The 15,546-nt window shown below is 40.6% G+C and overlaps 1 protein-coding gene across 1 annotated transcript in view; it reads right to left on the reverse strand.

Annotated features, from left to right (window-relative positions):
* MYH11 (myosin heavy chain 11) overlaps positions 1–15,546 on the reverse strand; it is a 129,616-nt gene that overhangs the window by 49,102 nt on the left and 64,968 nt on the right. The window contains exons 6-11 of the mRNA XM_069086501.1: positions 15,383–15,417; positions 12,972–13,064; positions 11,414–11,477; positions 6,581–6,679; positions 5,445–5,588; positions 1,593–1,688 (exon numbers count right to left, since the gene is read on the reverse strand). Coding sequence (XP_068942602.1) covers positions 1,593–1,688; positions 5,445–5,588; positions 6,581–6,679; positions 11,414–11,477; positions 12,972–13,064; positions 15,383–15,417 — 531 coding nt within the window. The remainder of the gene's footprint in view (positions 1–1,592; positions 1,689–5,444; positions 5,589–6,580; positions 6,680–11,413; positions 11,478–12,971; positions 13,065–15,382; positions 15,418–15,546) is intronic.

Here is a 15,546-nt window from a genome sequence, read left to right on the forward strand (position 1 = left end):
TGCCTAAAACAGTGGGTGCTTAATAAGTGTTCACTGAATAAATAAATGAATGAATGAATGAGGGATCTATGAGTGCTGGTGATAGGACTCCTGTCTCTGGTATTGTATTTCTTGAGACCGACCCAAATAAATTCAATCTAATAAGCATTTATTAAGTGCCTACTATGCGAAAGGCATTGTGTGTTAGATTCTGGGGATAAGAAAATGAAAAACCACCACCACCACCACGAGTCCCTCTGCGCAAGGAGCATACATTCTTCTGAAACCAAGTACTATTAGGATAATTTATTTATCCTGGTATCATAAATATAGAATGGGGGTACCTAGGCGGCACTGTGAATAGAGTGCTAGACCTGGAATCAGGAAGGCCCGGATTCAATCAGACTCAGACACTAACTCTGTGACTCTGGGAAAATCCCTTAACTTGTCTGCCTCAGTTTCTTCATCTGTAAAATGTAGATAACAATATGTCCCAGGGTTGTCATAAGGATTAAATGAGGCATTCCTGAAGTGCTTTGCAAAGCTTAAAATGATATATAAATGCTATTGTTATTATTAAAATAATTTAGAACCATAAAGGTTTTAAACTCTCCCCAAAGCAGTTTTTAAAATAGAAGTCTTTTATTTTTTTGGAGGGCAGTTGGAGTTAAGTGACTTGCCCAAAGTCACATGGCTAGTTTTTTTTGTGTTAAGTGTCTGATGCCAGATTTGAACTCAGGTCCTCCTGACTCCAGGGCCGGTGCTCTATTCACTGCGCCACCTAGCCACCCCAAAATAAAAGTCTCAATGTCAATATGAAATGTGTTATAATAACTAATCTATGCTACACATGTTATATCCAGTATCTATGATGGTTTAGGCACAGTAGTAAGTCTTGGAGACTGGTTGGAGGCAGGTAGGTAGTGTAGCAGGTAGAGAACTAAACCTGGATTCATGAAGACCTGAGTTCAAATACAGCTTCAAATTTACTGTGTGACCCTGAACAAGTCACTTAATCTCTGCCTGCCTCAGTTTTCTCATCTTTAAAATGAGGTCAATAATAGCATCTATCTCCCAAGGTTATTGTAAGAGTAAAATGAGATATTTTTCGAAAGCACTTTGCAAAACCTTAAAGCACTACTAAATGCTAGCTCTTTTTTTTTCCATTTTAGACAGGGGATTAAGGATGGACTAAGCAAAACAGTACAGTGGAAGAGTCTGGAGACCTGGGCCCCAGTAACAATTTCACCACTCCCTAACTTTCTCACCTTGGGTAAGTCACTCGACATCTCTACGTATTTCTAGAGTAAATGATCTCTAATACCCTATCCAACTCTATAAGTCTATGGTTTTACCTTCTTAGGTCCTTTCTGGCCCAGCTATATTTAAATTAAATTCCTTTTAAAATATCCCTTAAATTTAAAAAAAAAAATCACGTATAGATTTCTTTAGAATTTGCAGAGTCTGAAAATCAAGTCACCAGTAAGCCAATCACTTTTTCAAGTCCTTTATAGGTTCTAATAATAAACAACTAATTATCAACTGCCTAGATACTACTGTACAAAAAAATATCTTTCACTCTAATTGTTTTGAAATAATGCAGAAAAAAATACCTGTGTTATCTGGCATCGATGCTTGATCTGTATTTCTTTCCTTCTTAAAGACAATATTTCCAAGCTGCAGGACAGATGAAACAACCTTCAACATGGCTGTGGTCAGAGAGAGAAAGAGACGAGATAGAAATCTCAAAACAAAGACTCAATTTATGAGTGAGAATTTTAAAAATCATTAGAAACATGGATTTTACCCAATGTATTTCAAATGAGAAACTTAGAGAATGATGATACATGTCAGGAAAGGGAAAATAACATAATTTCCCACTCAAAAATAGAATAAAATTAAGCAAAGAGAAATTTCAGAAGTTAGACTGTTTTAAGGCTGTATCTATATGTCATATATTAGGATGAAAATGAAAAATTGAACTTATAATGCAAATATGTCCAGATATTCAGATGTTTAGCATAATTTGCAAATGACCTTACTTTGACTTTGGGCAAAAGACATTTCCAAGGGAAAAAATAACTAGCCAGCTTATAAAAAACATGGCCTGAGCAGTTTTCAAAACAAACAGAAATGATCCAAAACCATTTAAAATCTCTAATAAACTGAAAAAAAAGAAAATTAAAACAACTCTGAGATAATACCTTATACCCCTTAGATTGTCAGCGATCATAAAAACAATAAAATTGACAAGGCCATGCCTTGAACAGCATAATATTGTTATATTGTTCACTAAACTAGAATTGGTTCAATCTTTTATTTTTTTTAAATAATATAACTTTATATAATAATGGCAGCAACTGTGTCTATATATATATTTTTTAAAGCAATCGGGGTTAAGTAACTTGCTCAAGGTTACACAGCCAGTTATTGCTGGGTGTGGTGCTGAGTATCTGAGACGGGATTTGATCCAGGTCATCCCAACACTGGAGCCCGTGCTCTTACTCGCTGAGCCACCTGGCCGCCCCTAAGCAATGGGGTTAAGTAACTTGCTCAAGGTTACACGGCCAGGTGTTTCTGGGTGGGTGCTAAGTGTCTGAGCCCAGGATTTGATCTCCAGGTCATCCCAACACTAGAGCCGGTGCTCTTACTCGCTGTGCTACCTGGCCGCCCCTGTGTCTATATTCTTTGATCCTGGTCCCTAGGACTGTGCCCTAAGAATGTTATTAAGGTGGGGGAGTCCTGTTTTACAAAACTATTCATAGCATCATTAAAACTTGGAAGCAGCCCATATGTTCAGCCATTGGGGAATAACTGTGCAAACCGTATGAACTTAAGGAAATGTTATTGTGCCATAAGAAATTGTAAGAGAGGAAATTTCTGAGAGTAGGAACATTGAATTAGTCTTGTATTTAGGAAGATCTCAGTCTTAATTCTGCCTCTACTTCATACTGGTTGTGTGACCATGGACAAGTCATTTAACTTCTCGGTTTGCCTTCAGGCAACCTTCTTAAGACTATAGATTACAAATGGGTCCCTAATCTTATTTGCATTACTTGGAGGATCCTTCCACAAGAGTTCCCTATACTGGTGAAATCATATGTCTTGATCACAAAGGAACTAACAAATATAGAGAAAATAAATATGGGAAAACATATAAACTGATTCATCTTTGTAGCTACATAATTGGAACTTTGAATATTTGTTCCATTGAATTTGACTGAGTCAGTTAGATGCCATTTTAGGTCACCTTCATTTGACTGCTTTGATGAGGTCCCCTTGGATGAACGATCTTTATACTTCTTGTTCTAAGCACTTATCTAAACCTTCAGAAGGGCTTCCATGAGTGAGGAACATGTGGCCTCGAGGCCACATGTGGCCCTCTAGGTCCTCAAGTGCAGCCCTTTGACTGAATCCAAACTTCTTGGTGAGGGCCACATGTGACCTTGAAGCCACAGGATCCCCACCCATGGAACTATTCCCCTTAAAGCTATGGAAGCAGTGTTCTTGAAAGAGCCTGGACTAGGGGTCAAAAGAATTCTAATTTCCATTAGACTCAGTTCCTTGAGAGCAAGAACTGTTTTTGCCTTTCTTTGTGTCTCCCTGCTCTTAGCCCAGTACCTGGCACACAGGAGGTGTATAATAGATGTTTGCCAACTGACTGATTCTGCCATCAGCCAGATATGTGGCCTTAAGCAAAAAACTTTTCCTCTCTGGGCCTCACTTTCCTCTTCTGTAGAAATAAAGCATTGGACAAGATGATGTCTAAGGTACCTTCCAACCCTCCTCCCCCCAAAAAAACTCCTACAATGAAAAATTCAAAGGGGATAAAGCCTTTTGACCAAAATGAAACAAAATGAGTCATTCTTAAAGACTCCGAGTTATAGGAACACCAATGTTAAAATACTGGATTCATATTTGGGATATTCTCCAAAGTTTCAGAGCAGTTCTGCAATTCATCCATCTGAGGCAGCCAAGTGATCCAGTATTTAGAGTACCAGGCCTGGAGTCAAGAAGACATGAGTTCAAATCCAGCCTCAGCCACTTGATAGTCGTGTGGCCCTGAACAAGTCATTTAACCTCTGCATCAGTTTCCTCAACTGTAAAACATGAGAATAATAACAGCACCTAACTCCTAGGGCTGTTTGTGAGAATCAAATGAGATAAAATTATAAAGTGCTTAGCTCAGCACTTGGCACTGAGGTGTTTAATAAATACTTGTTTCTTTCCTTCCTTGTTGCACAACTAAACAGACATTTTCCCAGCCTATGGATTATCTTGAATTATCTGCACATTCAAATATTGGCAATTAACGTTTTCAAGGGACCAGAGTATGGTGGTTAGCCCTGGTGGTTAGAAGGGGATAATGAATCATGTGGCAGCTTTGCTGGTATCTGGAATAATGATGATGATGGTGGTGGCGGTGGTGGTGACGGTGATGGTAATACCTAGCATTTCTAGAAGCACTAAGGTTTACAAAGCGCTTTACAAATATTATCTCATTTGATCCTCTCAACAACCCTGTGAGGTAAGGGCTATTATTGTTATTCCCATTTTACAGAGGAGGCAACTGAGGCAGGCGGAAGTTAAATGACTCCCCAGGGTCACACAGTAAGTGTCTGAGATAGGATTTGAACTCAGGTCTTCATGCCACCAAGTTATGCTTATATGCACTGTGTTACTGTGGACTAGCAGGGCAGACAGCACTGTCACATCCACATCAAACCATGCAGTGTTTGGTGTTATTCACCAAGACTTCAGAGAGGAAATCTTGTGTTCCTTTCTGGATTTTTTCTGGAGCCTTTTCTGTAGATGTCCTAAGACCTCCTGTCCTGTGCTATTCAGAAGCCTAGACATGCACACCATCAAAAAGCATCCTAGGGATGACAGAGTGTGTCACAGATTCAGCCTTGGGACACATCACTAATGCCTAGTGACTGAGCTCAGTCCCTCCTTTTTTGAGAAGAGTCGCCCCACAGAAAACACCAGGACATGACAGAAAAAAGTAAGGGAAATCTCTATGTTTCTAAATGGGTATTTCTGCGTGATAATAATCTTGAGTTGTATCTAACCCAGAACAAAAAGTCTTAAAGAATTACATTTTTGAGAAAAATAATTTTTATTTTAATGACCTCCGTGGCATATTCTGTTCTCATGGTGAGATACTATTCCATGCCATTTATTTAAAATTGTAACATTAACATGGCCCTACTTTTAGAGGCATGCCAGTAAAAAAGAAATTTTTAAAAGAAACATTTATCTCTACAAAAGATATTTTCTTTTTTTTTTCCCCCAAAGATGAGTCCATAATATCATCATTTTCCTTTGTTTAAGCTCTAATCTCTAGAATAATAAGTACAGAAAGTTCCTTTTTGTTTCAAAAGAACACTCTGATGCTGGTAGCCAAGGGTGCACGTCTGACATAATACTTCTGGACCCTGAACTGAAGGTTCTTAGATCCTTACCAAGCTGTTCCTCTTCACTGAAACCCATAATTCCCATGGCCTCCAAGGTCTCCTGGAACATCTCATCATCCTGGGCAGCAGGAATGGGTACAAAGCCATTGGAAAGAAATGTATAGTTGTTGAAGCCTTCAAGTAATAAATCATCTGAAGGATGAGAGGAGAGAAAACTGGTCAGGGCATTAGGATAATGGTATTTTTCTTGCAACAGGGAGTTTTCTTGATTCCAGTGACAGTGACAAGTCTAAAGTGATTTTAAAACCTCCCCACTTCTACCTTACTCTTCTCCAAAAGAATGGAGGGGGTTGTAAAAAAAAAAAAAAACAACAACCAAACCTGAGTTTTTTTTATGCTGAGTTTGGTAGATATCATTACTAAAGGTATAGGGCTGTCTCCACACCTGGAATGATATAAACCTTTTACATTGAGCTTACTTGGTTTTTTGTCTTGCTAAAATATCTTTTTAAAGGTCTCTTTTTAGACCAATTCACTTGGAAACTAATTTGATAAACAAAAGGTTGAATTAAAGTAGGACTTGGGAGTAACTCAAATGAACAAAGAAGGGCTGGATTGAGCATTTTGCCAATTCTTTATTATCCAGGAAAATGGAGGCAGGAAGAGGATGGGAAAAGGCAAATTTCCTAATAGTCCCAATTCTCCTTTTCCACTTTACTTTTCATCAGCTATTAACAAGAATCAGAATTGCCTGGAAGGGGTTTCATCTCCTCTCGTGCTCCTGCCCCACCTTCGGTAGGGGTGCAGATATTTGATGAGAGGGCCAAGAGGCTAATGACAAAAGAAAGAGAGAGAGGGAAAGGTAAATGGACCGAATAATTCACAGATTGGATTATTAGTTCTCAAATTACTGAGTGTTGACTTTATTTTGTCTTGTGATACATGAGAAGGGAAGCCAACAGTCATGAGTTGGAGGTATGGTCTCTTTTTTCAGGCCATTGGGGAACTCCCTCGTATCCTGAGGGTCAGGCATACATTTACCAGGCCTGAAGTGTAAATATGGGTCACCCACAGCTGCATCATTCCTTTTCCTCTCAGCTTCCAGGCCATTATTCCTAGAAGCTAGAGACATGTCATGCAAGGGAAAGAGCTGAAGCCACTCACTGTCTTGTCTAAACGCTTACTTTTCATCTGTTCCTTAGCCCCAGCAATCATGTAATAAAAGATGTGAAATGTCCTCTCATCTCTGGCTTGGCGAATGGCACGCGACTTCTCCAGCAGGTCTGGTTGGGATGAATTAAGGATCCTAATTGTCCAAAGGGCATCCTCCCTTGAAGCCGTCCAATCATCCCCAAAGTTCCCTACCAACAAAGGATGCTTCTGGGGAACATCCAAAAGCCTAAAAGTGACTAGAAACTCTCATACTTTGAAAACAACATTCCTTCATTCTGGAAATGAGCCGGACAGCAATGTTGAACCTTTTATCCCAGCCCATCCCACTCCTTTCCATATAAAAACTCATCAAAGAACTGAGATGTCATTTCCTTCCTTTCCAGGTTAAGGCTCTCACATATAGTAGGCACTTATGTATTGTCTCCCCCATGGGAATGTGACTTCCTTGAGAGCAGGGGTGTTCTTGCTTTTCTGTTTGTATGCCAGTATTTAACACATGGCAGGCATTGAATAAATGCTTTTTCACTAACTGAATAATTAGCTGATTGATTAGAAAGAGCTCTAGTTCTGAATCATCAGCCTCTCCAGCTCCAATGGTGGCCGGTCAGACTAAACAATACCTTGGTGTGTCTGTGACAGACCTAAAGCATAGACTGGGAAGAAAGAAACATAGGAGAGAATCAAAGGGATGGGAAGCAATTATTGTTGATGTTTTTCAGTTTTTCGGTACTATCCAACTCCTCGTGACCCCATTTGGGGTTTTCTTGGCAAAATACTGGAGTGGTTTACCACTTCCTTCTCCAGCTCATTTTACAGAGGAGGAAACTGAGGCAAACGGGGTTACGTGGCTTGCCTAGGATCACACAGCTAGTAAGTGTCTTAGGCTAGATTTGAATTCGGATCTTCCTGACTCCAGGCCTGGAACTCTATCCCCTGTACCACCTAGATGCCCTGTAGGAAGCAATCGAAGGGCACACAGATAGGACGGGGGAAGACAAAGACAGAAAAAAGGGTCTGTCTATAGGGTAGAGAATAGTAGAGTGCTGCTAACAATTGCAATGGACATCCATAATGATACTCTAATAAGGATGAATAACTGAGACCAGATGAGTGAGTACTTCATACTCTTAGGAAGAAAATAATAGAGCAGGGGTTATTAGCCTGAGATCCATGAACTTGAGTTATTTTTTTTCCTAATTGTATTTCAAATATTTGGTTGTCTTTGTAATACTATGTACTTTATGCATTTAAATGAATAATGAATTAAATTTAAATGATATAGTGTTAATTATTAATCTCATGAATAGAGTTTAAATTAATAATAAGTTAATAAAATAGTGAATAGATTCATAATAATAACTTCTAAGCTTCAGATTGCCAAAGGGTTCCATGGCACACACAAAAAAAAAAGCTTTAGAATGCTGGAGAACTCCTAGTCATTAGTGTTAAAGAAATTCTCACCAGTCTTCCCTTTGAATGAAAATCTAATTCACTGATAACTTTGGGCTTTTTACTGATAGGAACGAGGTAGGGTATAGGACAGGGCTCAGTCAAGGCGAATGTCATAAGTAGAGCTGGAACATCTCAGAAATAAGTGTAACTCTAGAGGTCGACAGATCAAGCAACACTGGCCCCTGGCTCTGGGAATCTACCTCATAACCCGGGCTCATGGAAATTTGCCCAGACTGATTCATGTGGTTACTAACCACCTCAGTTTCTCTGATATATTTCTGTTGTTGAGTCATTTCACTCATGTTCTACTCTTCGTGTAGAAAACCCAAATGGGGTTTTCTTGGCAAAGAGACTAGAGTGGTTGGCCATTTCCTTCTCCAGTTCATTTTACAGATGAGAAAACTGGGGCAAACAGGGTTAAGTGACTTACCCAGGGTCACCTAGCTAGTAAGTATCTAAGGCTGTGTTTGAATTCAAGGTCCTCCTGACTCCAGGCCCAGCACCCTATCCGCCATGCCACCTAGCTACCAGACAAATATTTAGGTACCTGATTGTGGCCTATACAGTGTGCCTCAAGTATCATTCATTCTTCAGGCTAGTTTTTGAAGGGGGGTAGGGTGAGGAGGAAGCAGTTTAATTAAGGGAAAATAATAGCCAAAGTTTATGTGTTCAGCTGTGTGAAAACAAATTGGCCATTTGCAGCATTGGCTGCTCCACAGAGAGACTTGAGATCTATTCAGCGATATGCTTTGAATCCAAAGTGGGTGGGCCAGGGGACTTGATGGTGAGAATCTTAACTAACAAAATGCACCTGTTTTTGTTTTTTTTAAAGAACAAGTCAAATGAACAGCAAGATTTTACACTATTGAATAGTGCTCACATGTCCCAGACAGTAAAAGGATTTTGCAAAGGAAAGAAGCCTTAGGCTTTAATCTATAGTCCCTCTATGTAGCAGCTCAGCTGTTACTGAAGGACCAAAGTTGATGGGCAACTAAATGTGTCAGGAATGAGAGTTTAGGGGAAGGGAAAAGGGAGAGAACACACAGTTATTAAGTACCCACCATATGCTAGATACCGCACTAAGAGCTTCACAAATATGATCTCATAACTTGCTATTCTGACTCCTGGATCAAGCTGTATGGCAGATCTCTTCAAAACAACTTTTTAGTAAAAAAAAAACAGTAGCTAGCAATTACATTGTGCTTTAAGGTTTTGCAGAGTACTTTATTTTATTACTTTATTTGATCCTCCCAATGACCTTGGGCAGTAGGCACTACTGACATTTCAGTCACGTCCAACTCTTCATGACCCCATTTGGGGTTTCCTTGTTTGCCATTTCCTTCTCCACTCATTCTACAGATAAGGAAACTGAGGCCAAGAGGATTAAGTGACTTGCCCAGGGTCACACAGCTAGTAAGTGTCTAAGGCCAGATTTGAACCCAGGTCTTCCTAACTCCCGGCCTGGCACTTTATCCACTGCACCACCTAGCTGCCCATTAGGTACTGCTTTTATTCCCCTTTTATAGATGAGGAAATTGAGGCTGGAAGAAGTTAAGTGACTTGTCTAAGGTCACACGACTCAATTAGGGTGTGGCTATTGGAGAAAGGGGGAATAAGCACACACCATGATAAACCTCCTTTTTTTTTTTTTTTTGCCTTTTGGAGGGCAATTGGGGCTAAGTAACTTGCCCAAGGTCACACGGCTAGTTTTTTTGTGCGGCTGTTAAGTGTCTGAGGCCGGAACGGAACTCGGGTCCTCCTGACTCCAGGACTGGCACTTTACTCACTGCGCCACCTAGCCACCCCTAAACCTCCTATTTTAACCAATGAATCTTTCCTAAGTTCAGATAGTTCTAACTTCTAATGGCTGAGTAGAGCCTGTTGTACACTTTCTTTCAAAGCCCCAGTTAATCTGCCTTAGTCACAACACTGAGACAGAGAGGAAAGAGTGATGGGGAACGGAGAGACCACTACCACTCAAAGCCAGAAAGCAGATTCTGTTGGACAGTGGCATGAAGGACAAAGGAAAGTTCAGGGGATACAGCTGGACAGAGAAGCATGATGAACAACTATATTGTTAATGTATTTTTAATGGAAAGGGAAGATCTTTCCCATCTATTAGTAGGCCCCTGTGACCTGCTTAAGTCACATGGAAGCCTAAATCACATAAGTTTGAATCATATGAAGCCTGGGGAAGCTGGTCAGAGTTGGGAGTGAGAGCAGTTAGAGCTGAGAGAGAGAGAGGAAGCGGACAGCTGTGAGTGAGAAGGTGTTTGTTGGTGGGAATGCCTTAGCAGGGGGGAAGGCTTGGGGATAGTGGTGTCCTCTGCATTGTTATTGTGTATAGATTATTTTGTTGCTATGATGGATTTGGCTTTCTGGTGTCAGGATTCAGCTTTCTGGTGTTTGAATAAATGTTTTGGTTCTGTCTTCCATGCAGAGAATCTGTTATATTTTATGGTTCAGAAATACGCCAGCCAGAATCATAGCCAGGTAAGTGATATGAATACCATGTTGGCACTACAGCAATCCATACTCCAAATTCTCTTTTCTTCAATGGTAGGGATTTTGCCTGAATTATATAGGTAATTGTCTCGTTTTTAACTTGGACTATGAACACAGGCATATAGTTCCTGAGTCCTTAGATTTATGTTCAGGAAAATATCATCTACTATGTGCTACACTTCCTCATATGAATATTAAATTAATTTTATATTTTAGGAGGATAAGAGATATAGATAGAATTATGGACTAAAAATATTAGAAGGGAATTTAGATACTATCTCATCATAGGCTCATAGATTAGAGGTCACCTAATTCACTTCCCTCCTTTTAGAGAGGGATTTTAGAGGAAATGGAGGCCCAGGCTGGGTATGTAAGATCGTATAGGTAATGAGCAGTAGAGTCAGGATTTGGGTGTCCTCTACCAGACACTCCAGCCCTCTTTTGTACTTTACCATCCATGCCACCTTAGATCCAGTACCCCTTGTGTAACAGATGAGAAAACTGAGACCCCAAAATGTGAAGAGATAAAAGATTTTTGCTAAAAATTTTTGACGCCCATATTCTGCCAGATAAGTATTCTCTGGGCAGCAATGGCATGCCAAGATGAGATTGCTGTAAGTGAAGTCATCGAATGTTGCCTAAGATGGTCGTCTTTAATTCCATAATGACCCTCTTGGCATACCCCAGTATTCCCACTTCAGTTAGACCTCTGACTGCAGTTACTTTAGAGAAAAGAAAGAGGCAACCATATGGATAGAGGTGCTTATCTGTTCATGCCATCCACAATAACTCTTGCCATTCTTAGATGTTCAATATGACTGCTGACATTACTCCCCTCTGTCCTCTCTAGTAGAATTCCATGTTTTCTAGTCTACTGTAAAGGATACATGTTTCAATGTTGGCTCCCACGATGTAGCCCGTAACATCAAAGTTGATGCGGATGAATTTGCCCTACCAATGAGAAGATACATTTTTATATGGCTACTAATTAATCTGCTTCAATGTTATGCTTTAAAAATGGAAGAAACAAGTCAGAAAACTCATTCTCAATTGCTTATTTAACAGAACTGAATTCCCCTGACCCCCCCCCCCAGGATTGAGAGCATCTCTACTGTACTCCTTAGATAAAACAAAGTGACATTCATGGATAGTACCGGTCAGCCAGCAACCAGACCAGATCTCATTCAGCTCCTGGACCATGTGCCATCAGTCTCCTCTTTTAAAAAGCATGTTATACTAGAAATGCAACAGGAGGGATCCTATTTGTTCTCTGGTCACTTTGTATGACCAAAGATCCAAAATCGGAAGGAATTTCAAAGGTCATCTAGTGTAACTCTCTCATTTTACAGAAGAGGAAAGAAATGTAGTGGTGGCAAAGCCAAAAATCAGACTCAGGTTTCATGCCTTCAAGGTCAGGACCTTTCCATTGTACCACAAGGTAGTATTGCATATAGTTCTCTCCAACAGCACCTGCATGTGAAGATCTGAGAGAAAAGTCTGGCTCGATATTTCTGATTCCCAGACATACTACATTTCATAGCACATCAGAGGGACTGGCCTAATCACACCCTCTAAGACTGAGTCTATGAAAAAGTGAGTATATAAAAGAGCCCAGTCCTGGAGAAGGAGAGGGAAATGAGACTCAGAAAAATGAAAATAACTTGTGGCCCTTAAGGTAAAATATTTGTGGAGAACCTTGCTTGAGTCATTTAAAGGTATTCCACCGGATTGGTTGATCATTGAGAAGGAAGGAAAGAGCATCTTTAAATGAATGAAGCAGTGATTACCACAACATTTTCCCCAAGAAACATGGAGAGTTGTGAGAATTAGGTTGGGGGTGTAGGGAGTCACAAAAGCACAATGGATTCTATGCAGTCTTCCTTAACAGAGGCTATGTATAACTGCTGTTCAATTTGCATATGCATGAGGAGATGCCCAGTTTACTCCAAGGCCATTTGCAAGTCCATCATCTTTACTTTCCCACCTAAGTCACCCTCTTCTCTGCATCTCCTCATCCACCTACTATCCCAATCGAAGGTGTTTTACACCAGAAGTGCTCAACAGAGAATGGCAGTGGGGCGGGGGCGGGGGGAGGGAGGAGTGAGACTTTTTTTTTTGCTTTTTGGAGGGCAAATGGGGTTAAGTGACTTGCCCAAAGTCACATAGCTAGTAATTGTGTCAAGTGTCTGAGACCGCATTTGAACTCGGGTCCTCCTGACTGCAGGGCCAGTGCTCTATTCACTGTGCCACCTAGCTGCCCCTAGAGTGAGACACTCTTAAAGGGCTATAGATTAGAGACCAGTGGATTGAAGGAACCAAGGCAAAGGACTAGGGTTACACTGCCATCTTGATCCACTCTGATTTGCCCTGTATTCTCATTCAAGCTGGGAGATACCATCCTAACATTTGCCCTCTACAGGAATCCTGGGTATTTTTGCTACTTACAAATCTTGAGGAGTTGTCATTCTTGACGGTTTTGGCATTGCCAAAAGCTTCCAGAATAGGGTTCGCTTGTAGAAGTTGTTTTTCCAGCTCACCCTAAAATTCATTCACATTTAGTTATCAAAGAAGTCAGCACAAGCCCTAATGCTTCTGCCCCTGATGGTGTCAACAGACTCCATTCACCCTGTGGATTATTCTTTTTACTGCCCTTTAGATTGTTCCTAGGGGATATGTTGCCTGTCCTTAGTCATCTGAATGTTACAGGGAAGAAAGAGTGTGGCTGCTGCTGGCTGTATAAAGAAGTTTACCCTTTAACACTGTTTGCTTCAAAGATCAAAGCATACTTATCTCTGGAACATCACTGCTATTTCAAGCTAAACCACAAAGTAATGTTCTCTTGGTTAAAATATACATTTTTTTTTTTGCAATGCAAACAAAACAGGTAGAGATTTCTTCTTCAGGTTTGCTTTCTGTTTTATTTTTTAAGGAAAACGAGGATTTCATTAGAAAAACCTGCCAGGAGTCGCTTTAATCAAACAGCAGCAAAAAGCTACAAAGCATACTGCGTCAGCTCCATTAATCAGGTTAAAATGCGGCTGAGAATAGAAACAACCACTTTTTCTCTCTGTCGGACCATGAGCTCCCATGCACAAAAATGGAGTCATGTTGTTAATGATGACAGGGAATAGATAATTAGACAGGTCATGCCAGAAAAGCAAATATGCACTTTGTGGTCCCTCAGCCTGATTCCAGCATCAAAGTCGAAGATCAGGTTTGCCTGCCAAAGAGACGTGCTTATGCGTTCTTCCAGCTGGCTGGAAAGTATTCATTTCTTAGAGCCTTGTATTATTCTGCCTCCTTATTAGTAGATGCTTAGTCTCCCCTCTTGTTGAAACAATCTTTTCACTTTGGGCCATCTTGGCTCAGGTCTCTGGGACTTCAGTCAGAAACTCTTTGAGCTGAGAAGGATTTTCAAACAAAGGTAAAAGACAGAATTTTCTCCTTGCTCTGATATTTGCTCTGGGGAAATGAGATAGGAAGCTACTGTTTATTTACATGTATATTTATAAATATACTACCTCCCCCAAGATTCCCAGGATGTCCCTATAAAAATAAAAATAATTTTTTAAAAAATAGAAAATATTTCCACAGACATGGTGAATAACTGCTGGAATTCCCCTTTAAAGTTACAGTTTATGGATTGTGGTTTCTCCATCTGCTTCTCCGAGTGAGGAAAGATGAGAAATATCTTTCTTTAGCTCTCATTAAGAAGCTGGCCTATACAATCCTAACTGACTTTATAGAGCAACCTACTTACAGCAGAACCTAGGACTATCTTCCCAGGCAAGGCTTTTTTTTTTTTTTTTGAGGGGGAAAGACAAGGCAATTGGGGTTAAGTGACTTGCCCAAGGTCACACAGCTAGTAAGTGTGTCAAGTGTTTGAGGCCAAATTTGAACTCAGGTCCTTCTGACTCCAGGGCTGGTGTTCTATTCACTGCATCACCTAGCTGTCCCTTCAGGCAAGCTTTTTAAAAAATAATTTCCCCAGTCATAGGATCATATCAGCACTTTTCTAATTCAACCCCCTCATTTTATGTCTGGGATTAGTTAAGTGTAGTTATACCTACAGCCAAGAAGATGGAAAAGATGACCTCTAATGGTCTCATAATCCTAGAACTCTGGCTTCTAGCCCCTCAATTCTTAATTATAATTCTGGCAAGACCTGGTTTTGTTGGCTAGCTAGCGGCTCCAGCAATCAGTCTTATTATCCTGCACTAGAGCTCGTGTTTTGCAAATCAGAACGGCTGTACTTGAAGCTTTATGTCTTGAGGCTGAGCAGAGGTGGTCAGCAGAACAACATGCTGAGACAGATAGACGAACAGACATCACAAACAGCACTGCAAACACATGCACAGGGACACTGCTTTAGAAGCACGGTCCCACTGGGGGAGAGGACAGGCATGCCAAGGCTCTGTTTCTTGTCAATCAAACCTCAAGAGTGGAGGGTATATTTCACAACAGTCCTAAAAAGCTCAACCTGACAGGACAGAAATCTTTTGATTGTTTCGATCAGAAGTTTTGGCGGTCAAATTTCAGGCTGATTGGCTCTTTCAGGATCGTAGGGAAATTCATTTGGATAAAGAAAATCCATCACAGGCAGATCAGGATGGGAATTCCAAAGAAACCCCTGCAAGTGTCAGACGACAAATTCTCTCAATGGAGTCTGACACAGGCAGGGCCGATGTGTGAGGGTACTAACAAGTGCTATTGTTGCTTAGGTTGTGAGACACAAGAACCTAACACGTTCTACCATCAACTACGGGCACTCTGTTGGTGCAACAACAGCATGCAGATCTGTACTCTGTGCCTTCCCAAGCACACTGAAGAAAACACACTCTGATTCATTTACTCACGTAAGCAAAAGATGGGCCTTGCTGCAGTTGAATAATGTGGCATAAAACAAATGTCAATGTTATTTCAGTCACACAAACAATGGGTCCTGGTGGGTATTTACTTATGTCTCTTTATTTCCACCCCCCTACACACACACACACACACACACACACACACACACACA

Source organism: Petaurus breviceps, unplaced genomic scaffold (assembly GCF_028583685.1).
Source record: "Petaurus breviceps papuanus isolate PSGF00001 unplaced genomic scaffold, PetGlider_PUasm1.0 118, whole genome shotgun sequence".
NCBI lineage: Eukaryota > Metazoa > Chordata > Mammalia > Diprotodontia > Petauridae > Petaurus > Petaurus breviceps.